This window comes from Rutilus rutilus (genome assembly GCF_951802725.1).
Source record: "Rutilus rutilus genome assembly, chromosome: 15".
In the NCBI taxonomy this organism is placed as follows: domain Eukaryota; kingdom Metazoa; phylum Chordata; class Actinopteri; order Cypriniformes; family Leuciscidae; genus Rutilus; species Rutilus rutilus.
In genome coordinates, this window is record NC_140220.1 from 32,160,186 (window position 1) to 32,188,059 (window position 27,874).

The window sequence follows — 27,874 nt, forward strand, 5'->3', positions numbered from 1 at the left end:
CACTGGTACGGTCTGTGTGTGTTCACGTGTTCTGGAGGAGGCGTGGCAGGGAGGGTTGGATGCTTTCAATGCTAGCAGGCTAAAGTTAGCATTTCCCAGATCACCTATTGCACATTTAATGTGTCCCTTTACAAACAATAGTTATGAACCATGGGTGTACATTTACAAACCACTCTTTCTCTATAAACAAGGAAACAAAGGGTCCAAAGTCCATCAAAGATTTTATTAATTTACAGCATTATCAGATGGTCCAAGAAACTATTTAGCATTTTCAAAATACAACCTTCAAGTTTCCTCATAATCATAGAAAAAAATACTTTCAAAATGTTCAAAATACTCATCCATATATTTACAAACCAAAAGTCTTCACAATAGATGTCTTAAACCCCCAGGAGATTGAATATATGCACAGTGGTCTCTCCAAAAAGGCCATCAAAGTCTATTATAATGGGATAGAAGCAAAGGATCTTCTCTGTGGTCCTTATGCACTCTGTACAGCTGCTATAGTACTTGAAACATCTGTAAAAAAAATAAATAAATAAGACAATGTTTTCAGTCAATTAGTCTACAGCCTGATTCAATGCAAAAGCAACTGCTGCAGGTTCAGGAACTGAACAATAATCATGTTCCAAGAGGTCCACGGGTGCGGCATCTTCACACCGCTCTCTTCTGTAGTGGTTCTGAAGCGGAGAAGCTGTTCCACTGGAATAAAGTGGGTACAGCATCTTTCTTCAGCCTACGGCGCCCTTTAGGAGTCGATGGCTCTTTCACGTCATCGCTCTTGAAATGGCGACTGCAGACTCTCGTATGGGAAGTGAGGCTAAGACCCTCACGCCGAATGTTGCGCATCCACTTTTCCCGTCTTTCTTCATCCGCAGGGAAAGTGTGAAAGCTCAGCACAGAGTTGAACTTTGAGGAAGCCGAACACAATGGGACACAACAATGTTCGGCCACCCAACTGTCTTCCCGCCGTTGATATTTAACCTTTCTGGATGCCTTTACTACAATGAGATATTATATACTGCATCTAATATATATATGTATATATGCACAATCAGGTCTCAGATGTTAATCTTTACAAAATAATCTACACACATTGAGCTTAAATTATTTACTGCTGCAAATACTGTTTAATATATTGATGTATGTGGATCTGCACAAGGGCTCAAAAGTTTAGGGTCATAAGATTTTTTTTACGTTTTAGAAGATGCCTCTTATGTTCACCAAGTCTGCATTTATTTGATATAAAAATACAGTAAAAGCAGTAATATTGTGAAATGTCACTACAATTTGCAAAACAACTGTTTTCTATTTATTATCTCTTAAAATGTACTTCATTCCTGTAATGGCAAAGCTTAATTTTTAGCCTTCAGTGTCACATGATCCTTCAGAAATCATTCTAATATGCTGATTTGGTGCTCAAGAAACATTTCTTATTAATATCAATGTTATTTAAAATTTTATATTTTTGAAAACCATGACAATTTTTCACAGAATTAATTTGACACAGAAATCTTTTGTAACATTATAAATGTTTTTACTGTAACATTTGATCAAATTACCGCATCCTTTTAAAAAAAAGGTATTATTTCTTTTTAAAAATTCTTGCTGACCCAAAACTTTTGTACCGTAGTGTAAGTGATCGGAGTGATCAAAAGGCATCTGAGATTCTGAGTGTAGAAAACAAGGCCGTACAGCTAACCTGACATAAGTGGTTGTGTGTGTATCCGGCTCTCCTCTAGCGTTAGAAAGTAGGCTGGTTTGACAAGCTGCGATTCTGTGTTAGCTGGATCCACAGCATCACTCGGGCCCTCAGTCTCACAGGTCAGTATATGGATGGGGCCCCGGGAGCCCTTCAAGTGGATCTGGATAGATTCCTAGAGCAAGACATAGACATAAGTTCATATAACACATATTCCCTCCAGTTATCGGATGAGTGCCCTTACATAATTTTTCAAATTAGGGTTATAATTAATTATATTATTTTATATTATAATATAAAAATATATTATATATATATTTATACTATATATATAAATATATACAGTACAGGTCAAAAGTTTGGAAACATTACTATTTTTTATGTTTTTGAAAAAAGTTTCTTCTGCTCATCAAGCCTGCATTTATTTGATCAAAAATACAGGAAAAAACAGTAATATTGTGAAATATTATTACAACTTAAAATAATAGTTTTCTATTTGAATATACTTTAAAAAATAATTTATTCCTGTGATGCAAAGCTGAATTTTCAGGATGATTACTCCAGTCTTCAGTGTCACATGTGACATCCAGTCTATCACATGATCCTTTAAGAAATCATTCTAATATTCTGCTTTATTATGAGTGTCGGATGAATAAAAGGTTAAAAAGAACTGCATTTATTCAAAATATAATAATATAAATCTTCTTTACTATCACTTTTGATCAATTTAACACATCCTTGCTGAATAAAAGTATTGATTTATTTCAAAAAAAGAAAGAAAAAAATTACTGACCAGTAGTGTATATTGTTGTTACAAAAGATTTCTATTTTTTTTTAATTTGCTTTTTTTTTTCTTTTTTTTTTACTTTTTATTCATCAAAGTATCCTTAAAAAAAAAGTATCACAGGTTATGAAAAAATATTAAGCAGCAGAACTGTTTCCAACTTTGATAATGAATCATCATATTAGAATGATTTCTAAAGGATCATGTGATAGACTGGAGTAATGATCCTGAAAATTCAGCTTTGCATCACAGAAATAAATGATAATTTAAAGTATTTTAAGTTGTAATAATATTTCACAATATTACATTTTTTTTCTGTATTTTTGATCAAATAAATGCAGGCTTGATGAACAGAAGAAACTTCTTTCAAAAACATTAAAAATAGTAATGTTTCCAAACCTTTGACCTGTACCGTAAATATAAATATATTATATATAGACTCCTAAAAGGCTCGGGGCCTTCAAGCTTACCTCAGTGGGAGTGGGCACCTCTAGCTTGGTCTCTTCAGGGGCCCTGACAGCTATTATAGTCTGGTCCTTGAAAACGCCAATCTTACAGATGTCCTCGTATGTCACATAAGCTGAGGTACAACTGCAGTTAAGACCAAAACAACTGAAAGAAGTACTGTACGGATTGTTAGACATATAATAATCACAGATTGTCAGAAAAAGTGAGAGGATATTCAGCATTATCTTTGAGGTCGGTCAGAGCAAAGAGCTGTTGGGCGCAGTCTTTGATGAGCCAGTCAAGGGCCTCCTCAGTTGACTTCAGATTAAGTAGGTCAGCTTTTGTCTTAGGGCTCCACTGGTTCCCAATGTAGCTGACTGCTCCGGGACCCCTTGGACATAGAGACAGATGCGTGAATCGTGTACTGATGTATCAAGACAATAAAACCTCTAGACTTGGTTCCAACTTAAAGGGATACTCCACTTTTTTTGGAAATAGGCTAATTTTACATCTCCCCCAGAGTTAAACAGTTGAGTTTTACCGTTTTCGAATCCATTCAGCCGATCTCCGGGTCTGGCGGTACCACTTTTAGCATAGCTTAGCATAGATCATTGAATCGGACAGGACCATTAGCATCTCGCTCAAAAAAATTATCAAAGAGTTTCAATATTTTTCCTATTTAAAACTTGACTCTTCTGTAGTTACATCGTGTACTAAGACCGACGGAAAATGAAAAGTTGCGATATTCTAGGCTGATATGGCTAGGAACTATACTCTCATTCCTGCGTAATAATCAAGAATGTAATGATATGACGCTGCACCTGAAAATAGTCCCCAGCTCTGTAACTTCCAACGTGACCGGGACTAAGTTTGTCTAACCTATTAGACCTATTTTCAGGCGCTGCGTCATATCATTACGCCTGCTGCACTCATGGTACGGCAGCAAAGTTTCTTGATTATTACGCAGGAATGAGAATATAGTTCCTAGCCATATCAGCCTAGAAAATCGCAACTTTACATTTTCCGTCGGTCTTAGTACACGATGTAACTACAGAAGAGTCAAGTTTTAAAGAGGAAAAATATCTAAACTCTTTGGTGATTTTTTTGAGAGAGATGCTAATGGTCTTGTCCGATTCAATGATCTATGCTAAGCTATGCTAAAAACGGTACCGCCAGACCCAGAGATCGGCTGAATGGATTCGAAAACGGTAAAACTCAACTGTTTAACTCTGGGGGAGGTGTAAAATGAGCCTATTTCCCAAAAAAGTGGAGTATCCCTTTAAGCATTTCATCGAACAGATTTAGTTTTTGTAAACTATAAAGCCTTGTTTATCTATGTGGAAATAAATGTGGAATTAATGTTCAGTCTAAACTTACATCCACTGGATCTTGTTTTTGGACGTCTTTTTGATTAAATGGATACCAGTTAGCACATTGGTGATGTCATACACCCGCCTCTTTCGTGTGCCCAGTTTTCGCGTAACCTCATTGAGATCAAGGACTCCATTCGGAGCTGTGTGAAGTAGCTGCATGAAACGTTTGGTCAGTTGTCCAAGAGCGACTTCAGAGCGATTCTGGACTGGAATGAAAAGATGGGACTATTCAGGGAAGCTTTTTTTAACTTTAGTCCAAGTAGATTTCAATTCTGTTCAGCATCAGAAAGTGAATGAATTAAAAACATATCAGAACGTACCTTGTCCGGTGGATACACTGTTTGCTTGATTCATGTTAAATGTTGGGAATGTGAAATAAAAGTTGGGATTGCTATTTAAAGTAAAAGAAAGCACATGATATAATGAATGGGCAAAATAATAAATACTGTTCCAGTCCTTTTTGTAGAAGTTATTTAATGTAGTCTTACCTTCCAGTGAAACACTGTCCTTGGGTTTTATCCTTGTCCTTTTGTCCTTGGGCATCATGTGCACCACTGTGGTCTTCATCGTCATCTTCTTCCTCCTCATCATCCTCAAACTCTTCATCATAAGAATCATCATCATCATCATCATCTGCAGCAACTCCGCTCTTTTAAGACAAAATTAAGATTTAATAACATTGGATACTAAACAGTGTCACTCAACTTAAGTAATCCCAAAATTGTAATTAATGAGAATTTAAGGAAAGGTATAAAAAGCTTTTAATAAATCATGGTGTGAACATTAAAAACCTAAGCCATGATTGAATAACGGCTTTTTATATGTTTCCTTAAACTCTTGAGTGCCTTGGCTTATATGTTTTTATGAGTTGAACTATCCCTACACCCAAAGAACACTGGGATATGGATTCTACACCCCGTACAGCACTTTTTTTGCATTCCTTGTTGTAAAATTTTAAAAAGTGAGCACATGCTTTTACTCAATAACTCAGTTAAACAACAAGCAGCATGAATTTTATTCATTTTTCTTTATTTATGTTTAGTGTTTTTTTTATTTCATACATTTTATTGCTGGTTACAGATGTATGTGGAAAAAGTGAAGCACTGTGAATGCTTTCCGGATGCACTGTATGTATGTATGTATATATATACATAGACATACACACTACCGTTCAAAAGTTTGGGGTCAGTAAGATTTTTTTATGTTTTTAAAAAAAGTATCTTCTGCTCACCAAGGCTGCATTTATTTGATAAAAAAAGAAGAAAAAATAAATAAAAATAATAATAATATTGTGAAATATTTTGACTATTTAAAATGACTGTTTTCTATTTTAATATATTTTAAACTGTAATTTATTCCTGTGATCAAAGCTGAATTTTCAGCATCGTTACTCCAGTCTTCAGTGTCACATGATCCTTCAGAAATCACTCTAATATGATGATTTGATGCTCAAGAAACATTCATTATTATTATCATGATGATCATTGTCAAAATGTGAATCTATCTGTATTATGACATGGTTTATGGAGCTTTGACCAATACATCATCTATCAAAGAAAGAAGCTGTAACTTACGTTATGTATTTCTGGCTGGTGTAAATAGTCAACTCTTGACCCAACAATCTCAAAAGTAATACATGATCATAAATGTTACCATTAAAATTAAACTAGCAAAATACTCAAACAATTTCCATCCTGAAGTCAAGCTATATGTAAACAAATACTGAACGACTTAAAAATAAGTTAGCTGGTTGTCAGAAGATGCATTGCACCCTTCTCACCTCCCCAACTGGGTCTAGGTGCTCGTCCTGCTCATCACACGAGCTCCACCCGCAGACCGGTCCTTCTAACGGGGGCATGATGGGAATCGCGTCCGGACTGATGCCGTTCGGCGTGATGTGATGGCTCAGGAAATGATCCTCGCATATCTGATGCTGGTCGGTGATTTCGCGCTCGGTCTCCCGTAAAGCGGCCAGCCACACTTTCACTCGGGCCTTGTCTTTGGGGAACCTGAAAAATCTCTTGCGCGGCCGGCTCGATTGCTCTCCCGGTCTGAGATCACTGTGGTTTATGCATCCTTGGACTGCACACTTCACCATCGTCGTAACACGCTGTCAGATTATATCGCTACATTAAACCAGATAAACGTGCAATGTGCAATGTTTACACACAATCACGACAGGAAAAGCAAACGCTATGCCACGTGATCACGTCTGACCAATCAAATGATTTGTTTTCTACTTCAGGTTCTCCCTCTATTGGCTAATCGCACCTAGTGACATCTAGTGGAATGGAGAAGTAATATAGCACATCTTGTTTTGGTCAAGTTTACAGAGATGTACGGGAATTTGGTGTGTGCTGGTTTTTCATATGCCGTGATAATTCATCATTCAATAATAAACATGTATGTGTGTGTGCTGATTTGTGGAAGAATAACTGAATCGGTTCTCGTGTCACTGACTCATTTACATTTGAACCGTTTACATTCTTACCAATTAGCAGAAATGTGGTAAATAACACACAAAAATATCGTATTATTATAAGACAGTTTTATCAACGCATGTACGAAGCAGAGTTTGTTTTAATAAATACAATTTTATTATTTAAAAACGTAAAAAAAAAACTTTTTAGCCCAAAGAGGTACATATTGGTTGCATTGCAAACGCAAACTGTTAAACAAAACAAAACAAACAAAAAAGTTAATCAGAAGGAACTGTTAAAAAAGTATAAAAAAAAGGTTTTGAAAACATTTAAATTGTAATTTTTCTTCTTTGTATCCCCACATGTTGGTGTTCCTTGTTCTTATTATCCCTTTTTTGTACTGAATTATAATTATGCAATAAAAAAAAATAAAAAAAAAACGTTTCGCGGAAATGAGTCGGTCGGACTTCTACGGAGCCCCTAAAGGGACACGGTGAAGAAAAAAAAAAAAAGAGATGGAGGAAAAATTATTTGTCAATGCTTTTGCGTTCTCTCACAAATGTTTTGCGTTCCGCCGAGAAACTTTGCGCTCGTTCGCAAACAGCTCAAAACCTCCCATCACCAAAGTGAAAACGACAAACGTCTGCTAATAAAGAAAGAAAAAAGAAAACGTCTGCTTTTCAGCCAATCAGTTTGGCCGTTACGTAATTAATATTCATGAGCCAAGCCTTCGCAGTAGTAGGATTTGTAAATCCGTTCGGCGGACTGTGGGGTGTTGTACTGCCGTTTTTTACCAGCAGTGGACAGCAGCAAGCAGCAACAGTCTCTCCAGAGGTGGATGTGGATGTGTGGGATTGAATCAGGGCGAACTGGGCAGCCACTGTCATAGAGAACCGCACAGAACTAATACAATAGCGAAACATGGCTACTGAGACGATATCAGCCTGCACAGGATCCAGCTTACTGCAGCCAATAAGCGAGATAACCAACCTTCCGTTAGATCAGGTACATTTCTGCTATTTCTATTTTATGAAATGAATTCTGGAGGCACAAAACCCTCAATACAGCAGCTTTCATTGGCATCCAGGTCCTTCTACAAATCCTTTACAGGCTGTGCACGAAAACATTTGGTAAGGACAATGAAACCGTTGCATTTTTAATATTTCCTCTCGAAATTCATGACGTCTGACTGAGCAATCGCATATTTCCGTCGGATTGAGTTGATGGTGTGCTCATGAAATGTGTCATTTGCGGTGATGAAATGGATGATGAACTAACGTTACTCGAGGATTTGAAAATGTGGAATTTAATTAATATACAACCTAGATGAATGTAGGCATACATGAGATACAGGGGAGAAAAAAACACTAGTCTGTGTCGGCACTTTTAAGAAAACGTCATGATGTTGCTACCCAAGGCAGTCTTTTTAAAGATGTTTCTTTGTGGTTATCATCTCTGTTTGCACAGGGCCATATATACTCACAATTTTGGGCTTGGCCCTTTTTTTTTCTTCTTTTTTTATATCTACACAAACATATACACTAAAAAAAAATGGCTAAACACTAAGCTTTTAATTGTTTTAACAACAAATTATTGGTCAGGAAATTAGCAAACTTTAAGCGAATGCACTATTTAAAAAGCCATTGCTGTTTCAGAAAAGCAGTGCATTACGGGAAGATGCTCCAGAGCGATGTCTTTAAAAAAATCTGGTGAGAAATATAATAATAAATACATCTATGCCACAGTGAAGCATGGAGGAAGAGGTGTCGTTGTGTAGCTGCTGGTATTGGTAAGCTACTTCACTGTGAAAAATCATTTAATGCATTGGAGTACTGGATAATATTGCAGTACGGCTTGCTTCCCACAAAAGAAAAAATGTTATCTAAAGAGGAATGATCAAGATGTTATTATTTTTCAACAAGACAATGCTTCTGCCCAAAACTGCAAAGACAAACAAGTAGTGGTTTGAGAACAAGTCCATGAGGATCTGATGTTTTGGCCTGGTCAAAGTCCAGATTTGAACCCTATAGTGAATATCTGGTCTCTCATTAAACTCAAATGAACTGGGAGACATTTTTCAACTACTCATGAACTGTTTGAAGCCATTGACATTGAGCGGAACAACACTGACTCTTCTTCCTGTAAAAAGCTGTCTGCAAGTTTGGGAAAGCTATTCCATGCTAGTGCAGTTCTTGCTAATTTCCTGACCAGTAATATGTCATTAAAATGGATAAGACTCTTAAAAGAGCACTAAATAGTTTGCCATTTTTTTGGCTTGGTCCTTCTTTGTTTTTTTTTTTGCCCAGGGATGTGTATATGAAATGCTACTCGTACCTATCTAGATGGCCAAAAATCCTGTCTTAATTATGCAGCTCACTAGCTTTTGAAACCACTATGGTTTCATGTGCATAGAGAGAATTGCAGCTTGGGTAAAAGTCGTGTTTTGAATCTGTGTTCCTCTAAAAGACATGACAAACAAACTAGAATAACTAGTGAAGTCACATTTCATGGTCATGTCTTTTTCTCCCTGGACATATTGGAGAAATTTTAGTGTTAGATATTCTATGCATTGATAAATATATCAAATAATAATAATTATCTTTAATAATAATTAAAGATTTGTTATCATGATAGACAGGAAAATCTATTCGGCCTACGTAACAAGCATTTACACCTTAAATGGTCTACCTTTATTGCTTTGTAAATTAGCCTGTACCATTAGATGCCAAGTAAAATAAAGAAATGCATGACCTAAGGTCAAGGACAAATGCTTGTTATGGAGGGTGTGTCATATTATGAAGATATATGTTGATGGTGCTAATTATCTTTTTCACTAAAATGTATGACAACGATAACAGATAGATGTTAAATGGGGCTTTTTGTTTAAAAGCATTTCAGCCATGAGTAAATCATTTTTACTTAATTGAAACCAAATCCCATAGATTTATTGAAGGAGTTTTATGTAATATCTATATCTAAACATAAATCTAAATATGATATCTAAATCTTTGTCCTTCACATTTTGAACGTGGTGATTGTGTGGATTGTTCAGACGCTGATACTGTGAAACCAAACTCCAGAATGGCCAAGAGTAGTGATTTATTACATTATAGGTTACAGTTTGATTTCTGTATGTAGGCTGCTATATTGATTTAGGACTTTAGTCAATATATTTGAAGATATGACGTTGTCTGTGCTCATATTTTTGTAGCAAACAAAAGGCATACACTACCGGGCAAAAGTTTGGAGTTGGGTGAAATCTTTCAAATGTTTCTTATGCTCACCAAAGCTGCATTTATTTGATCAATGCAGTCAGAACAGCCATATTGTGATGTATTATTACAATTTAAAGTAACTTAACTTATATATTTAATATATTTAAATTTATTCCTGTGATGGCAAAGCTGAATTTTCAGCAGCCATTACTCCAGTCTTCAGTGTCCTTCAGAAATCATTCTATGCTGATTTGGTGATCAATAAACAGTTCTTATTATTAATAGTATTAAAAACAGTTGTCACCCAGACTCCAATTTTTTTGAACGGTAGTGTAGACACTTTAGATGTAGGTTTGGTTGAAAAGTTAAAGCTACAATATGTAATTTTTTTCATTGCTAACCTCTTACAATAGGCGTTGGTTGATGACGCATAAGCGGAATTATGGAATTATCCGTCATGCTGAAGGATCTAATAATGTTTATGGATGAGTGAATACATTCATGTTTTTAACACGACTGTGGTATGAAGCAGGGCGCGACTGCTAATGAGAGACAGATATCAGCGCTACACGCGAGTCCCGCGGATATAAAGGAATAAGGACATTTTCTACCTAACTACCTGCAAGTGCTGAATTAATACTCACACAGGTCAGTTTATTTGACGAATTAAACTCGTGAGGTAACGCAACGCTGTTTCACTTGGTCTTCACTATCACACTAAACAGCATTTGAGTGTGTTGAAAGTTATAATGTTGTTCTATGTGTTAGTTGGCTGTATGAGACTAGCAGTAAGCTAGATCAACATTAGAATAACATATTCTAACATTTCATCATGTTGAGCTATATATATTTTATGTACATTTGCTCACCTGTCTAATAAAGTACATGCAAGACTGGCGTCTCTGTCAAGTCGAAGTTAGTCGCGGACGCTCTCGGCATCTCGAAAACGCCACGCTGATATTGATCCTCGTTTTAGTTCTCCTTTCGTCCCAACGTCTGCTTGCCGTGATCCATAATGTTTGAACGAAACTACAACAGCGTGAGCGCGCCGCTAGACGTAACGCAGTTGTCCACGTCTGTCGCCATGGTTACCATGGCAGTACGAGCGGAAACCAGGGAAAAAGCGGATATTACGTCATTGACAGGCGACAGTGACCAGGGACGAGCCATTATTTAAAATTGGAATTTCTCTGAAATTAAAAATCTTTGGGAACTTTTGGGATATTGTTAGTACACAACTGCAGGAAATATATCACACTGTGCAAGTGATTTTTGGATATTTTATTACTTCCATATTGTAGCTTTAACTCCTCTAAGGTGTCTTGATGGAGAAGTGAGAACAGACTGTAATGCGAGCAGAAATCGGCTAGCGTTGCACTACCACTGCCAGACACTGGACTCCTGTTACACTTGGGCCTAAAAGAGAGAAAGTCTCTAATGCTTTTTGCCTCTTGTGCAGTTTGTGGTTGGTTTGAATCAGACAGTTTCCGTCTGCAACAGCATGTCTAATTCTGTTCTGTTTTGTACACATTAGGTGCATTCATCAAATGACTGTGCATTTCATCAGTGTTGTTGTCAGGTCAGTGCATCAGGTCAGCAACATCAGTGTTTTAACGTTCGCATGAAGAACATGCCATTTCACAGCCGTGGGTCAACAGGTCAAAGCCTAAATACATTTTTTTTTAAATCTTCCGAATTTTTTGATCTTTGACTTTAGAATTCACCATGCCTTTATTATTATTATTATTATTATTATTATTGACTCGTCCAGGAGTATATATTTGTTTGACCAATTCCAGATTTTTTCCAATAAAAATTATGGAATTTTATGTAATAATAGTAAGTATATTTTGGGCTTGCACAATATATCAGTGGTCATATCTGTATATCGGTTGATAAATGTGACTTGTTTATATTGTTAGTGGTATCAGTCTGAAGTTATTTGAACAGAATGATCATAGGATAGGACCCACATTTTGTTAAACATAAATAAAAATGAAATTTGAAGCATGTAGACTTTTTTTTTTTTGGTCAGGTTCTTTATTTTTTGATACATTTGTGAAATATATGCTATATTTATAAATAAACTTTTATTAAAGAAAGTTGGCCTACATTTGTTAACAATCTGTTTTAAAATTATGCAGTTTTCCACTAAATAAATGCAAAAATCTGGACCTTTAATATGATCATTTGCTTTTTTGTTTTGTTTTGTAATAAGTCTCACAAAATGTGGATTGATATCTAAAATCAGCTTATATATCGGATATCAGATTCAAAATATTATATCGGCCAAAATTCACAAATTGGTAAATGCATAGTGTTTTCAGTGATCAATTACATTAGGCTATAACTTGTTTAAAACCTTGTTATTTACCTTGTAACTTGTTATTTAACCCAGATAGTTTATAATTTTCTATATTTGCCAATATTGATTTATCAAAAATAATATCAAAATGATTGGTATCGTCCAAAATTTCCATCTCGGTGCGTTCCTGATGTATTCAATAATCAATTCAATTGTATCATTTAAAAATATTGATTTTATTTTAGTGTGATTTATTTTAACCACAATTGTATGCCAATTTGCATATTGGTGCACCCCTGGTGTATTCAGTGATCAAGGATCACAATACATGTTAACATTTTATGCTCTGCTTAACCATTTGACTGCGAGAGGTTTCGTTTTCTTGAGCTGAATGAATGGGTGAAGCCGAAGGCGGTGTTCTTATCAAACAATGCAACAATACCTGACTTTTGCTTAACAAAGACCCCTATGCCTCATTAATGCAAATGACACCTCTGTGTGTGTGTGTGTGTGTTATTGTGTTGGGCTCTAAATTCATTAGTCAGCTGTTGTGCACTACCTGATCTGTGGTGCCTTTGCCTGTTTGATTGAGTTCAGGGCTTACGGTAATAAATCATATGAAGTGCTGATCTCAGAGCATTTGCTCAACATGTGGATCTATATAGCAACTAACAACTTAAAGGGATATTTTACAAAAAAACTTGCTTTTAATTTACTCACCTTTAGATGAGTTTTTTGTTGTTGTTGTTGTTGTTGTCATTTTTGGGTCATTGTCTTGAGTTGGATTTGATTTTTAACTTCTGAAAGTCTGAACTCTGACAAGACTCTTTCTGAACAATACCGCGCCTGTGGGACAATCTTTTGGTCTCCCACAGGAGGAGGAAGCCTCTGCGCTCTTTGCTAATTACTCAAGGAGAGAACATTATTCCCATGGGTGTCCTGATGGAAACAACGCGGAGTCCAATAATTGATTTAAATCAGTGAGCTGATTTACAGGCAGATTTGATGTTTTTGAGGAAACAATAATTTACACTCTCAAGTAATCAAACTCATTCTGGATGTTTAGGCTGTTCAGTGAGTCATGTGCTTCTTTGGATCCTAAATTGCCATGGTGCTCATTTGATTTGGAAAACGCTTGATCATTTGTCTTCATTGAGTAATGTGGAGCAGTGGGCTCTCTGTAGGCCGAGTATCTCACAAGAAGATGCAGATTAATTTAGCAGGTCTCCCGGGCACAAGAATCCTAGTGTGAAAGTGCTTTTTAGAGACTGCGGTTTACCCTGTTACTCAGCATTTTCACTCATGTGCTGAAGGAAAACAAATCCTTCCTCACGTTGCCACATTGCTATTTTCTGGATTACATAACAAATGCGGGCCATCCAAGAATTATGTGTGCAACCAAAGGTTGGCCTGAGAAATGCAAGAGACACTAAAGAGCACTTCAGATAGGCTACCCTTTAAAAAGTCAAAAACATAACATTTATAGAGACTGATTATACCAAAGGTCTTTTTTGTGCAAAGCTACATATTTATACCATTATTTAACAACGCTCGCTCATTTAAAGTTCATTTTAATGATATTTATTATTGTGTATTTTATTGATTTGTTGGATGACTAGTCAACCATTGTGACCCATCCGTAATTGTTTCATCTTTTAGTCCTTTAATGTTTAAGCATTTTGCAATTGTTGCGAAAAATGGTTAGCTATAAAATGCCAAAGTATTTTGTAAAATGTTGTTTCATGAAATTTATTTCTCTGAAAGTTTTATGGCCAATCCTGTCATGGAGAGCTCTGCAAATTCTTGCTAAATGTAATAATAAGATCATCTGATCTATAACTGATGCTAAGTGCAAGCAAGGATAAGTGATATCCATTTCACTCCAATTCCAGTCCATTTCTAAGATGAATTAACCAACTTTTGCCTTTGTATACTAACCTCATTCGACCTTCATATCCCTGATGCGTTGTTTTGGAAGCTCTTGGAATGGTCCATCTCCTCCAGATTTCACCGTAGCTTCAAGGACTTATTATTATGTAATGGTTATCCTTACCTGCTCAGTTGACAGGAGCATGAGTGCACCGTGTGCATTAGCAGCACCAATAAATAATTGAGTGTCTAATGCACTGTTTGGAGGGAGCACTTATTTCTCAAGAGCGATTTAATCATCGGATAACTTCTCGCCGTGTAATTCCAATGCCATAGCCGAGGTCAGGTGTTTGATTAGGGGGATTAATGGGTTAAGTTTTGTAGAGTCCCTGCCACAGATGGTTCTTGCTTAGATGTTGTTATGATGGGCCTTCGTGGATATGGAGCTGGTTTGAGATAGGGCTGTCAATCTTCCTCTATAATACTATTCGAATTCCATTCCTTATTTTATTTAATATTCGAATAATATTCGAATATTAAATGCTCAAATTCATCCTATTATTAATATTTACGACATTACACAGTCTTATGGATCGCCAATGCGTGATGTTGATCGGTCTCATATCTTCACAGATAAACCGTCAGTTTGTCTGTTATTGCCTTTTGGCGGACAGCTGGTAGCAGTTGAGCCCCGTGATGAGGAGAGAGAGAGAGGCAGAACATAAGTAATTCTTGCCTGTTTTAGCGGCGGTTCCTCGGACAGATCGCCTAGCTTGTCAGGTTGTAAGTTGTCATAAAAAAAATAACGTATATTTTCCTCTCCGTTTTGGCCTTCCGTCCACAATGAGACGGCGTTTTTATTAATGAAAACGCACTCCAAAGTGGATATATTTGAAGACGCCGTTTTCACGTTGTAATGTGGACTGAGAATCAAATTGTTGATCTCCGTTACCGTGGAGACATTCCTCTCCGCGACTTTTGACAGTTGTTATGATGATACAGCGTGGATAACGTGCACAATTGTGTTACGATTCAAAAACTTTATTGTTTATCAGACGAAACAAAAGCATTTAATTTTCACATGTGTGTGCCAAGGCGGCGAGAAAGGCAAGATTGCATTAAAAAAAAAATATATACATAAAAAAGCAATATTCGAATAGGAACTTCAGCATTCGAATAGTATTGATTTTTTTAATATTCGAATTATATTCGAATTTCGGAATTCGTTCCAACAGCCCTAGTTTGAGAGGAGATTTCAAGAGGGAAAATATTCTTGCTCTATATCCATTATTCTGCCCAAAGTGTCCATGTAGAATAAAAAAAATACAATTGGGATTGGGGTTCAGTTGCATCTCACTGCAGAGATATGAAACATGATACTTTGCTTTGATCTCCGTAGAAGTGCTTGGTGTGGAAGCAAATCAATCATCCAAATCGTGTGGCTTTTGACAGCTGAAAAGACTGATGACTGAAGCGGGCAGCTTTCATTCTGTACCTCAGTGTCCTTTTTTATTTTTAGGAGGACTGTGTCCTAGCAACAGGCTTCTCGAGAATTGCCACAAAAAGCCGACGCACTTAATGCTGAAGTGTGTCATTTCTGCACCTCTAGTGACACTAAATGGAACTGCAAAATAGTGATTGTTTTTAAACAGATTTCCCCAAATACTTTTGGTATTGGTAGGCCAAGCATATGCTCCCAAACTAATGCATAAATGGCCTTAATTGAAGCATTAGTTATTCATGATCGTAATCATTGATTTTGCTGCATCCACTCACAAAAATATATTTTTTTATATATTTACGGTAGAAAATTTACAAAATATCTTCATGGAACATGATCTTTACTTAATGTCCTAATGATTTTTGGCATTAAAAGAAAAATCGATAATTTTGCCCCATACAATGTGTTGGCTATTGCCACAAAAATACCCGTGCGACTTGTGACTGGTTTTGTGATCCAGGGTCACATATAACATATAACACATAAATACGTCATGATATGTGAAGTTTGGCTGAATGTAGTTTTCCGCTGTTGGCGCATACTAGCCATCATCTTGCCATCGCTTCTTTTCTTTGTTTTAAATACTTAAAGGAGCTGTATGTAAGATTGTGGCCAAAACTGGTACTGCAATCACTTTCAAATTACTGTAGAGCAGTGTATCCCCTCCCCCTCCCCCTCCCCCCTGACTCGAGGTTGCCAGATAGGCTGCAGGATCCAGCACGAACGCTTGTAGCTGCAGCTGTGGTAACGAGAGCTGAGCTGGCAACCCGGATGCCGAAACACTACTGACTTCGTGATTGGTAGATAGGTGGAGGGTGGCGCTTCAGGCCAAAACACAACATGACAACATCAATCAGTTGAGGGCTGCAACTATCACTTTTAAATGACAATATCCTGGCCGGACTACTGTTGTCAGTGATATAAGTATTTGAAATGAACATGATTTCTTAATGTCTAGTGACATATCAGGGCCATTTTATGATTAATTGAAATACATTTCTTACATACAGCTCCTTTAATATGACACTATAGCTGCGTCCCAATTCAGAGGCTGCATCCTTCGAAGGCTGATTGGGTCACAGCGGCCAGACGAAGGCTGTCTCAATTCGATGGCTCCTTCAAATGCGTCCTTCGTTTCCTGTGCAATGAAGGATACAACAGATGGATCCTTTGCGGTTCTTGCCTACCCCAGTGTTCATTGCGCTCCAGTGACGCCAGGATTATTTTGAGAGAAATTGAACGCATTGTTGGGTTTCAGCTTACTCAAATATCTAATGATACAAATGCAAAAATAAGAAACCTTTAAGCTGTTCAAATGTTGACTTTTATTTTATAAAAGTTTATGATATATAGTTTATAGGCTACTCTTTTAATATATACAGAAATGGACCACGGTGAACATATTTAGACCGTTTTTGAACCCTGTTTTTTTATATAAGAGTTTAATGTAACTTATAAAAAAAGTCCATTACAAACGTTACTGTCACTCATCAACGGCAGTTGTCACAGTTGCTAGGCGACAAGAACAATCCTCTGTAGGGTGTAGGCTAGACCGTCCCATTTAACAACGATCGGTCCGACCTTCGAAGGATGCAGCCTCTGAATCGGGACACACCTTATATTCAACAACTGCATCTTATTCCGTGCATAATTACGTCATTACGCCATTTCTACGTCATTGCACATGCAATGTCTTATAGAGCTGATTAGAAAAGGTTTAAACCACCCCTTACAATCCGAATTAAATTACAATCGAAGTTTGATGTGGTTAGCTACATGTGACTTTTTATTCCGGCTGTGCTACTAGAATGATTGTAAACGGATTATTAGGGTCCATGTAAATGCAGCTATAGTGTTACAAGCCCACAGTCAGACACCCACTGTCCTGTTTTTCTAAACTCTAATTTTACAAGTCAAAGTTGGGAGGGAGGAATATTTACTTAGGCCTGGCCTTTCCATCCTGCACTTCCTTTTTTCCTACAAAACTATTTTATAACTTTCAATGTATAACTTATGCAGTGCACAGTAATTTTATACAACATTTGCTGCTTTGTTTTTGTTGACAGATATTGTTTCTTTTTTGTAGCGCAACTGTGTTTGTGTTGAGTCAGCATGGAATTAATATTGACCCTATTTACTTAATCACTACATCCCTCTGGACTTATTTCATTCTTCGTTGCATGTTTTTTTCCAAGGTTGACTGTCACAACTAACAAAAAAAACTGAACTTGGAAAAGACTTAAAGGCTGATGTCACCAAGTACTTTTGATATCCCTTATTCTTTTATTCTCTCTCGGTATTCAGTCCATTTGATTTGTTCTGACAATGGACTCTTTTCACACAGTGTGATGATGCATTTCCACAGTTATTAACATTGTAAATCTGAAGTTGTTTTATATTTTCATTGTATATGAATAACACTATACTTTGTTATATTACCTTGTACATTACAGAAAACTAGTTAGCCTAACTCGTCTGTGTGAGTGATGGATTGACATGTTTCTCTCTTCTGACCAATGTAATCAATCACTATATTCCCCCCCTCTTTCATAGAAACGCTATTTTGGATTTTTTTTTTTTTTTTTTTTTTTTTTTTCTTGCTATTGAAGCAAATGGGATTGCAAACATTTTGTTGTAGTTTGAACTGGAACTGGAAATGTGAAAAGGCTCCATTGGCGCATTTAGCATCTCAGCGGTGACATTCACCTGATGAAGTGAGAAGGCCTTTTTTTTTTCGTTTTCTCTACATCAGCTGAACTTGATGAATCTTCAGGATATTTCCAGCCAAGCCCAAGAACAGTTGTCTTGCCCTCTGAGTCTCACATACAGAAAGAAATGGGATTTATCTGCTGCTTATCAGAATCTGTTGGTTTGGCAAATTCTCTGATATAGCCAGTTTCAGCATGAGCTCTGGGGTGATGGGTTCGTCTGCACTGACACAGGAGACAAGGCACCAGGTAACCTGGACATAAAGGAGACTAGGAATGTAATGAGATACATCAAGGATCATTAATTAAAGAAGATAGTGAGAGACAGAAAGAAAGAGAGGTCCAACTTTTCTGGCCAGCTTGCCTCATAACAACAACACGTGAACATGGAGCACAGCCTCAGCCTCAGACTCAGAGCTGCTGAGTTATTGATGGAGGTGAGCAGGTTCAGGGCTGTTATTTGAGTTCCTCATGTCACTTGTATATTGGATATATGCTATTCTGCCGTATTTCACCATAATTTCAAGCCAAGAGCAACTATATTAAAGAGGTCAGATGAGAATGAGTATTGACTAGCGATGTACAATATGTAGGTTATATGTAGATCTATATTTGCATTTCATAATTTTTTTTCTTTGGATAAGTTATCCAAAAGTCATACCTTATATTATAGTGCTATCATACCTAAACTCACATAAGCATCAAAATATTGATTTGACATTGACAAAAAACTATAGTTCTCCTTGGAGAATGAGATGGAGTTTCCAGTAATTCCCTTATGTTCTAGCACAGACAATTACTCCTTAGCGTTTATGATTGAATTAAATCTCCCTAATTTATCAGTTTAAAGCCCCCCTGTGGTGAAAATCAAGTTTTTAATGTTGTTTATATGTCTATGTGGTGTTTTTAATATGATTTAAGACAAACCATGTGCAAATTCATAAGTCCTCCTTAAAACTGCAGTGAACCAAAGACCGTCTTAAAATCACGGTTTGAAATCGCTGGACGTCACAAACTACCTTGAAACCAATCATGTCAACGTGTGATCATCAACGAGTGGATCTCTGAGCTGGTGTGAGTGAGTGGAGGCGGGGATAATTTGCATATTCATAGAACCGTAAATGAGGCAAGGGTGTAGAGTTACATTCAAGCTATTTTAAGGCATGAGTCAATTTTTTTTTTTGTCATTTTGATGATCAAAGATGAGTTTTAAGGGATGAAATTATTGACTACAGGGGGACTTTAATAGTTTCACTAAAAGTGCTTTTATCTGGCAAAATGATAAAGCAATAATTACACAGAAATGGGCTTATTAGTAGGTTTTGTCATGCTGAATCATGTCAAATATTCATCTGCTTTAGATGGGTGCTTTAAAGGCCTGTCGAGTTCAGTAACTTGTTTTTTTTCCGCCGCTTTCATTTACAGCTGGCTGTTAAGGGAGAGCTTGTGAATGAGCCTTTTTTATGCTCTTGTGTAAAAATGTTTGCTCGGGCCCCTCTCGTCTCTCCTTGGCCGCCCTTAACATCAAGAGGGCATGAGAGCATGCTTTATAATCTGTATTGATATATTGAGTTAGTGTCATTTCTCATGGCACCTTTTCTCTAAGTCTGAATCTAAGCAGGATGTGCCCTCAGTTTACTTGGTGCTGAGAGCCTAAACACTGTGGTAAAATAGTAAATCCCTAATGGGAGACTATCACAATCTGCTGCTGTAATGTAAAGTGAAATGTTAAGCTTTCTTTTGGAATTACATGAACTATTTTAGGAATTATTAGTATGATTTGTGTGACTCATGGTGTTGAAGGTGCTGATGTCAAATATTTAGCCTACAGTTTATCTATTTATTTTGTATTTTTTTCAAATGTGCACTACAATTCAGAAGCTTGGAGTTGGTAAGATTTTTTTATGTTTTTGTAAGTCACTTACTTTTCTTTGATTAAAAATACAGTTAAAATTATTTTCTACTTTAATAAATGTCAAAATGAAATTTATTCCTGTAATGTCAAAGCTGAATGTTCAGCATCAATAGTCCGGTCCTCAGTGTCACATGATTATTCAGAAATCATTCTAATATGCTGATTTGCTGCTCTAGAAACATTTATTTTTTTATTATCAATGTTGAACACAGTTGTGCTGCTTGATATTTTGGTGGGATTTTCAGTAATATTTAGTGTAACATTAAGAAGATGACATTGTAAGGCCATTTCAGTTTTTATGGCACATTTGTTACAAATTTTAACCATTTAGCTGTGTGATTTACTGCAGGTTTTGTGTGTGCTTCATGTTTGTTGCAAGTGTGACAGATGGACAGATGGAACTGAGTGAGAGAGCAACAGGAAGTCTGCAAAGAAAGCAACAGAAGCTGGCAAACGGGTCTCTGTCAAAACTGATTGATGATCCTTCATCTGTCATGGATTATGTATGTTGTGTCTAAAACATTATGTGATCTATCCATAATTATGTGTAACCGCATGCAAGGATTGTGTGGTTCATAATGGACAGTTTTTTGCTGTCAGTGTAAATGCCTCTAAAAAAATTCATGACTTGAAAGTAATAAAACTAATTCAAAGGCATACTTTGAAATCAGATTTTGTAATATCCAAGCTCAGGTAATTTTGAAGACTTGTGGCTCACTTATATTTTTGCTGTGCTGCCTGCATTTAAAGGGATACTCCACTTTTTTGGGAAATAGGCTCATTTTACAACTCCCCCAGAGTTAAACAGTTGAGTTTTACCGTTTTCGAATCCATTCAGCCGATCTCCGGGTCTGGCGGTACCACTTTTAGCATAGCTTAGCATAGATAATTGAATCGGACAAGACCATTAGCATCTCTCTCAAAAAAATGACCAAAGAGTTTCGATATTTTTCCTATTTAAAACTTGACTCTTCTGTAGTTACATCGTGTACTAAGACCGACGGAAAATGTAATGTTGCGATTTTTCTAGGCTGATATGGCTAGGAGCTATACTCTCATTCCTGCGTAATAATCAAGAAACTTTGCTGCCGTACCATGAGTCCAGCAGGCGTAATGATATGACGCAGCGCCTGAAAATAGTCCCCAGCTCGGTAACTTCCAACGTGACCGGGACTAAGTTTGTCTAACCTATTAGACCTATTTTCAGGCGCTGCGTCATATCATTGCGCCTGCTGCACTCATGGTACGGCATATCGAAACTCTTTGGTCATTTTTTTGAGAGAGATGCTAATGGTCCTGTCCGATTCAATGATCTATGCTAAGCTATGCTAAAAGTGGTACCGCCAGACCCGGAGATCGGCTGAATGGATAACTGGGGGAGTTGTAAAATGAGCCTATTTCCCAAAAAAGTGGAGTATCACTTTAAGCATGCTTTTTTTCCCCTTTTTTTTTTGAAATACAGATTACTTGGCGCTTGAGATTTCTTTTGACATTTTTACAATTACAGCACTAGTGCGGTGTACAAGTTACAGCATGCTGCCAAGAATCTCCCATAATCCCCTTGGTTTGGTCTGCAGACCACACTGGGTCGCCTGACATGTATTGGATGTTTGGACCTTGTTTTGGTGGATTCATTAAGTGCTGCTCTACAGCTGTTGAATGCAGATGTGGATGATTAGAACATAGTTTATTTTTTGTAGCATCCTTACATGATGTGTGAATTCTTGAATTGCTAGACAGCTATCAAGACTGTAATATATATTCAGCTATTCTGCAGACTCGTGATGAATTTTATTTGCATAAAGCGTAGGCATAAATGTTATTTGCAGACGTTTGGTTGAAGATAGTGTATACGTCTGACTTCAAATGACTTACAGCTGAAATTTCACAGCTGTGTCCAGTCAAGAAACAACTCCCAGACTCATGCTGTTGATGTCTTTGGCTTTTACAAGAAGCATGTCAGTGTGAAGCCCAAGGCATTATCTTTTAAGTAGGTCACAAGGCTTGCAGGGTCCTGAAATACTGCAGGATCCTCACTGAAGTCCTGCCAACCTTCTGATGTTCTTCTGGGACACTGTTCAATCATTGTTCTCTGACCCTGTTTGTCGTTGTTTGTTGTGATTCAGCAATGATATTTTGTCATGCTTATTATTTCTTGTCTACACATTACACAATAATCTTCACACCTGTTTCCAGCATCACATATTGTAGTTTTTCCTGTACACACTGTAATCACAGCCTATAAGAAAATATTTGATGTTGAATGTATAGCAATGTGGAGGAGTATTTGGACCAATGGGGTTTCACTGTGGGCGGGGCTACCCAGCATGACAAAATGGATATGGAAGCCAAATGACAAAAATATGTCTTGACACTTGTCACTTTGATGTGTTAGGAATGGTAATGTGCTATAAGACTAGTTGTACTATTAATATGTTCTGTTATGTCATAAAAAATGAGTAATCATCACTTAAAATGTAAAACCAGTATGGCATATATGTGAATTGTGAAATATTTGTATTTTGTTTTATTCACAAAAGTTGTATTACAAATAATGGTTGTAATGTTTTTTTGTCAAGAAGTTGAATTAACAATATGCATTAATAAAATTAATTAATAATTCAATATTTGAATAAAAAATATCCGTTAAATAAATTATACATTTTTTAATAAAAAATATTTACTCTCACTCAGAGCTGACGTACAGTCCAATCTGAAAATGTCTAAATGAAATGCATTTGATTAAAATATCAGCCTTTTAACCATGAGTTCAGTTGATAAGTTACTTTTCTCTTGTTTTTTTTTCCCAGGTGAACTTCGTAGTATGTCAGCTCTGTGCCCTGCTCACGGCCGTGTGGTTCAGGCTCTATCTGCACCCCAGCAAGACGAGTCCTTTTGTGCGGCATGTGGTGGCCACACTGCTGGGCATCTACTTTGCCCTCTTCTGCTTTGGCTGGTGAGTATTTCCATACTGACGCATCCCTCTGTGTGTCCACAAGGAATTTGAAACCAGCTTTTGCTTGTACTCACAGCTGCTGGACTGCAGGGTATGTGCTGCTGTGACGTTCCAGAAAGATACAACGAACGCCAATCAATAGGAAATGTAGCGGTCTGTGAAACTACAGACATTTGATACAGAATAAACAAACAGCTTGAAGGCAATAAAGGGAGCTGAAGCTGACGTCTGGTACAATCAAGTATCAAATTATGTGGAATTTTTCTGTTGTAAATACACCTATATGACTCAAACACAACAGTGCAGACCGGACATTTTTTTAAAAAGCTTCAAAATGAATCACATTACACCATTTGATTCATATCAAAGATGGATTTGAAAAGTGGAAAACAGAAATACAAGTGAAGGGTTGTTTCAATTGTTTCATTATACAAAAGCTTGCTTTTTTTATTGGTATGTCCCGTTTTTGTATTGTAGTAGCATCATAATTTAAATGTAAAATTTGCAATTAGGACTAAAAAGGTTTCATTTATTCATTTGTTTTTTGGAAACATGATCTTTTAGAAAAATCAATATGCGGAAAAAAATATCATGGCTAAATCACAACAAACAGTGTCAGAGAACTATGATTTAACATCAGAAGTTTGGCATGACTCTCGGTGAGGTTCCTGTAGTATTTCAGGACCTTGCAAGAATTGTGACCTACTTACATTTTTGTGTCCAGTCATATAATTTCCTACAGTTAAAGTTAATGACATTTATTAATAATAATAATAATAATAATATATCCAGTTAAAATTTTTAAAGAACATTTTTAATTTCCAGTATATTTTGCTAAAAACCTTTAGAGAAACAGCTAGTGTTTTAAGAAATTCCTGCCGATACTAACATAATTTTAGATACATTAGTGTCTGTGTTATGAGATCACTATCAGCCATGCTCAAGCTTATATTGATGAGTCGGCGGCGACTCAGATCTGGAACTCATTAACATCTCATTAATAAAGACAAACAGATCAATAGTCCACACTGGAAGATAGAGAGACTTCTGCTTGCTAATTAGTGGCGTCTTTTCAAACCCTTATTAAAGTGTCTCTGTTTGTGTTTGTGTGTGTTTAAGTGGGTCTGACTTGCAGATAAGCTCCCGTAAAGTCTCTTTAAGGCAGTTCTCTTTGGGGGATCTGGGTAATGGGCATACAAATTTGGCTCACTTCTTCTTCAGATTGTTTCAATAATGTCAAATCAGCAAAAGAAAAATAATAAAATATATATAAATACACACAGTGTGTATTTTATATATACAGTGAGGAAAATAAGTATTTGAACACCCTGCTATTTTGCAAGTTCTCCCACTTGGAAATCATGGAGGGGTCTGAAATTGTCATCGTAGGTGCATGTCCACTGTGAGAGACATAATCTAAAAAAAAAAAAAAAAGATATATGATTTTTTAACTATTTATTTGTATGATACATCTGCAAATAAGTATTTGAACACCTGTCTATCAGCTAGAATTCTGACCCTCAAAGACCTGTTAGTCTGCCTTTAAAATGTCCACCTCCACTCCATTTATTATCCTAAATTAGATGCACCTGTTTGAGGTCGTTAGCTGCATAAAGACACCTGTCCACCCCATACAATCAGTAAGAATCCAACTACTAACATGGCCAAGACCAAAGAGCTGTCCAAAGACACTAGAGACAAAATTGTACACCTCCACAAGGCTGGAAAGGGCTACGGGGAAATTGCCAAGCAGCTTGGTGAAAAAAGGTCCACTATTGGAGCAATCATTAGAAAATGGAAGAAGCTAAACATGACTGTCAATCTCCCTCGGACTGGGGCTCCATGCAAGATCTCACCTCGTGGGGTCTCAATGATCCTAAGAAAGGTGAGAAATCAGCCCAGAACTACACGGGAGGAGCTGGTCAATGACCTGAAAAGAGCTGGGACCACCGTTTCCAAGGTTACTGTTGGTAATACACTAAGACGTCATGGTTTGAAATCATGCATGGCACGGAAGGTTCCCCTGCTTAAACCAGCACATGTGAAGGCCCGTCTTAAGTTTGCCAATGACCATTTGGATGATCCAGAGGAGTCATGGGAGAAAGTCATGTGGTCAGATGAGACCAAAATAGAACTTTTTGGTCATAATTCCACTAAACGTGTTTGGAGGAAGAAGAATGATGAGTACCATCCCAAGAACACCATCCCTACTGTGAAGCATGGGGGTGGTAGCATCATGCTTTGGGGGTGTTTTTCTGCACATGGGACAGGGCGACTGCACTGTATTAAGGAGAGGATGACCGGGGCCATGTATTGCGAGATTTTGGAGAACAACCTCCTTCCCTCAGTTAGAACATTGAAGATGGGTCGAGGCTGGGTCTTCCAACATGACAATGACCCGAAGCACACAGCCAGGATAACCAAGGAGTGGCTCTGTAAGAAGCATATCAAGGTTCTGGCGTGGCCTAGCCAGTCTCCAGACCTAAACTCAATAGAGAATCTTTGGAGGGAGCTCAAACTCCGTGTTTCTCAGCGACAGCCCAGAAACCTGACTGATCTAGAGAAGATCTGTGTGGAGGAGTGGGCCAAAATCCCTCCTGCAGTGTGTGCAAACCTGGTGAAAAACTACAGGAAACGTTTGACCTCTGTAATTGCAAACAAAGGCTACTGTACCAAATATTAACATTGATTTTCTCAGGTGTTCAAATACTTATTTGCAGCTGTATCATACAAATAAATAGTTAAAAAATCATACATTGTGATTTCTGGATTTTTTTTTTTTTGGATTATGTCTCTCACAGTGGACATGCACCTACGATGACAATTTCAGACCCCTCCATGATTTCTAAGTGGGAGAACTTGCAAAATAGCAGGGTGTTCAAATACTTATTTTCCTCACTGTACATATACATGTATACATATATACATTTTTATATATAAATATACATATACAGTGAGGAAAATAAGTATTTGAACACCCTGCTATTTTGCAAGTTCTCCCACTTGGAAATCATGGAGGGGTCTGAAATTGTCATCGTAGGTGCATGTCCACTGTGAGAGACATAATCTAAAAAAAAAAAATCCAGAAATCACAATATATGATTTTTTAACTATTTATTTGTATGATACAGCTGCAAATAAGTATTTGAACACCTGTCTATCAGCTGGAATTCTGACCCTCAAAGACCTGTTAGTCTGCCTTTAAAATGTCCACCTCCACTCCATTTATTATCCTAAATTAGATGCACCTGTTTGAGGTCGTTAGCTGCATAAAGACACCTGTCCACCCCATACAATCAGTAAGAATCCAACTACTAACATGGCCAAGACCAAAGAGCTGTCCAAAGACACTAGAGACAAAATTGTACACCTCCACAAGGCTGGAAAGGGCTACGGGGAAATTACCAAGCAGCTTGGTGAAAAAGGTCCACTGTTGGAGCAATCATTAGAAAATGGAAGAAGCTAAACATGACTGTCAATCTCCCTCGGACTGGGGCTCCATGCAAGATCTCACCTCGTGGGGTCTCAATGATCCTAAGAAAGGTGAGAAATCAGCCCAGAACTACACTGGAGGAGCTGGTCAATGACCTGAAAAGAGCTGGGACCACCTTTTCCAAGGTTACTGTTGGTAATACACTAAGACGTCATGGTTTGAAATCATGCATGGCACAGAAGGTTCCCCTGCTTAAACCAGCACATGTCAAGGCCCGTCTTAAGTTTGCCAATGACCATTTGGATGATCCAGAGGAGTCATGGGAGAAAGTCATGTGGTCAGATGAGACCAAAATATAACTTTTTGGTCATAATTCCACTAAACGTGTTTGGAGGAAGAAGAATGATGAGTACCATCCCAAGAACACCATCCCTACTGTGAAGCATGGGGGTGGTAGCATCATGCTTTGGGGGTGTTTTTCTGCACATGGGACAGGGCGACTGCACTGTATTAAGGAGAGGATGACCGGGGCCATGTATTGCGAGATTTTGGGGAACAACCTCCTTCCCTCAGTTAGAGCATTGAAGATGGGTCGAGGCTGGGTCTTCCAACATGACAATGACCCGAAGCACACAGCCAGGATAACCAAGGAGTGGCTCTGTAAGAAGCATATCAAGGTTCTGGCGTGGCCTAGCCAGTCTCCAGACCTAAACCCAATAGAGAATTTTTGGAGGGAGCTCAAACTCTGTGTTTCTCAGTGACAGCCCAGAAACCTGACTGATCTAGAGAAGATCTGTGTGGAGGAGTGGGCCAAAATCCCTCCTGCAGTGTGTGCAAACCTGGTGAAAAACTACAGGAAACGTTTGACCTCTGTAATTGCAAACAAAGGCTACTGTACCAAATATTAACATTGATTTTCTCAGGTGTTCAAATACTTATTTGCAGCTGTATCATACAAATAAATAGTTAAAAAATCATACATTGTGATTTCTGGATTTTTTTTTTTAGATTATGTCTCTCACAGTGGACATGCACCTACGATGACAATTTCAGACCCCTCCATGATTTCTAAGTGGGAGAACTTGCAAAATAGCAGGGTGTTCAAATACTTATTTTCCTCACTGTATATATATACACACATACACATACATAAATACATACATACATGCATGCATACGCGCACAGACACAGACACAGACACACACACACACACACACACACACACACACACACAGACAGACACACA

General features: G+C 37.4%; 2 protein-coding genes across 3 annotated transcripts in view; one reads left to right on the top strand and one right to left on the bottom strand.

Moving 5' to 3' along the window:
• Nucleotides 1–204: 204 nt before the first annotated feature.
• e2f6 (E2F transcription factor 6) lies at nucleotides 205–6,569 on the bottom strand. The gene is made up of 8 exons (XM_084431626.1): nucleotides 6,087–6,569; nucleotides 4,795–4,955; nucleotides 4,627–4,697; nucleotides 4,311–4,512; nucleotides 3,169–3,324; nucleotides 2,957–3,071; nucleotides 1,703–1,877; nucleotides 205–519 (listed from the first exon to the last, which is right to left on the bottom strand). Exons 1-8 carry the CDS (start codon nucleotides 6,402–6,404, stop codon nucleotides 482–484), a joined length of 1,236 nt encoding a protein of 411 aa, XP_084287752.1. The 5' UTR covers nucleotides 6,405–6,569; the 3' UTR covers nucleotides 205–481.
• An 892-nt stretch (nucleotides 6,570–7,461) lies between these two features.
• The window catches only part of mboat2b (membrane bound O-acyltransferase domain containing 2b), a 33,298-nt gene continuing 12,885 nt past the window's right edge, over nucleotides 7,462–27,874 (top strand). The window contains exons 1-3 of one of the 2 annotated variants that reach the window (XM_084431624.1): nucleotides 7,542–7,731; nucleotides 20,619–20,742; nucleotides 23,050–23,195. In XM_084431624.1, coding sequence (XP_084287750.1) covers nucleotides 20,635–20,742; nucleotides 23,050–23,195 — 254 coding nt within the window. In that variant the 5' untranslated portion in view covers nucleotides 7,542–7,731; nucleotides 20,619–20,634. Of the gene's footprint in view, nucleotides 7,732–20,618; nucleotides 20,743–23,049; nucleotides 23,196–27,874 lie in introns of both variants that reach the window. The other variant, XM_084431625.1, reaches the window with a different exon arrangement.

What these genes read in the sequence shown, in the direction of transcription:
- e2f6 (XM_084431626.1), bottom strand. Translation starts at nt 6,404, where the DNA reads ATGGTGAAGTGTGCAGTCCAAGGATGCATAAACCACAGTGATCTCAGA. An exon ending in GGACAGTGTTTCACTGGAAG is followed by an intron (nt 4,698 to 4,794) that starts GTAAGACTACAT and finishes TACTTTAAATAG; the next exon opens with CAATCCCAACTTTTATTTCA. An exon ending in CAGTGTATCCACCGGACAAG is followed by an intron (nt 4,513 to 4,626) that starts GTACGTTCTGAT and finishes TTTTCATTCCAG; the next exon opens with TCCAGAATCGCTCTGAAGTC.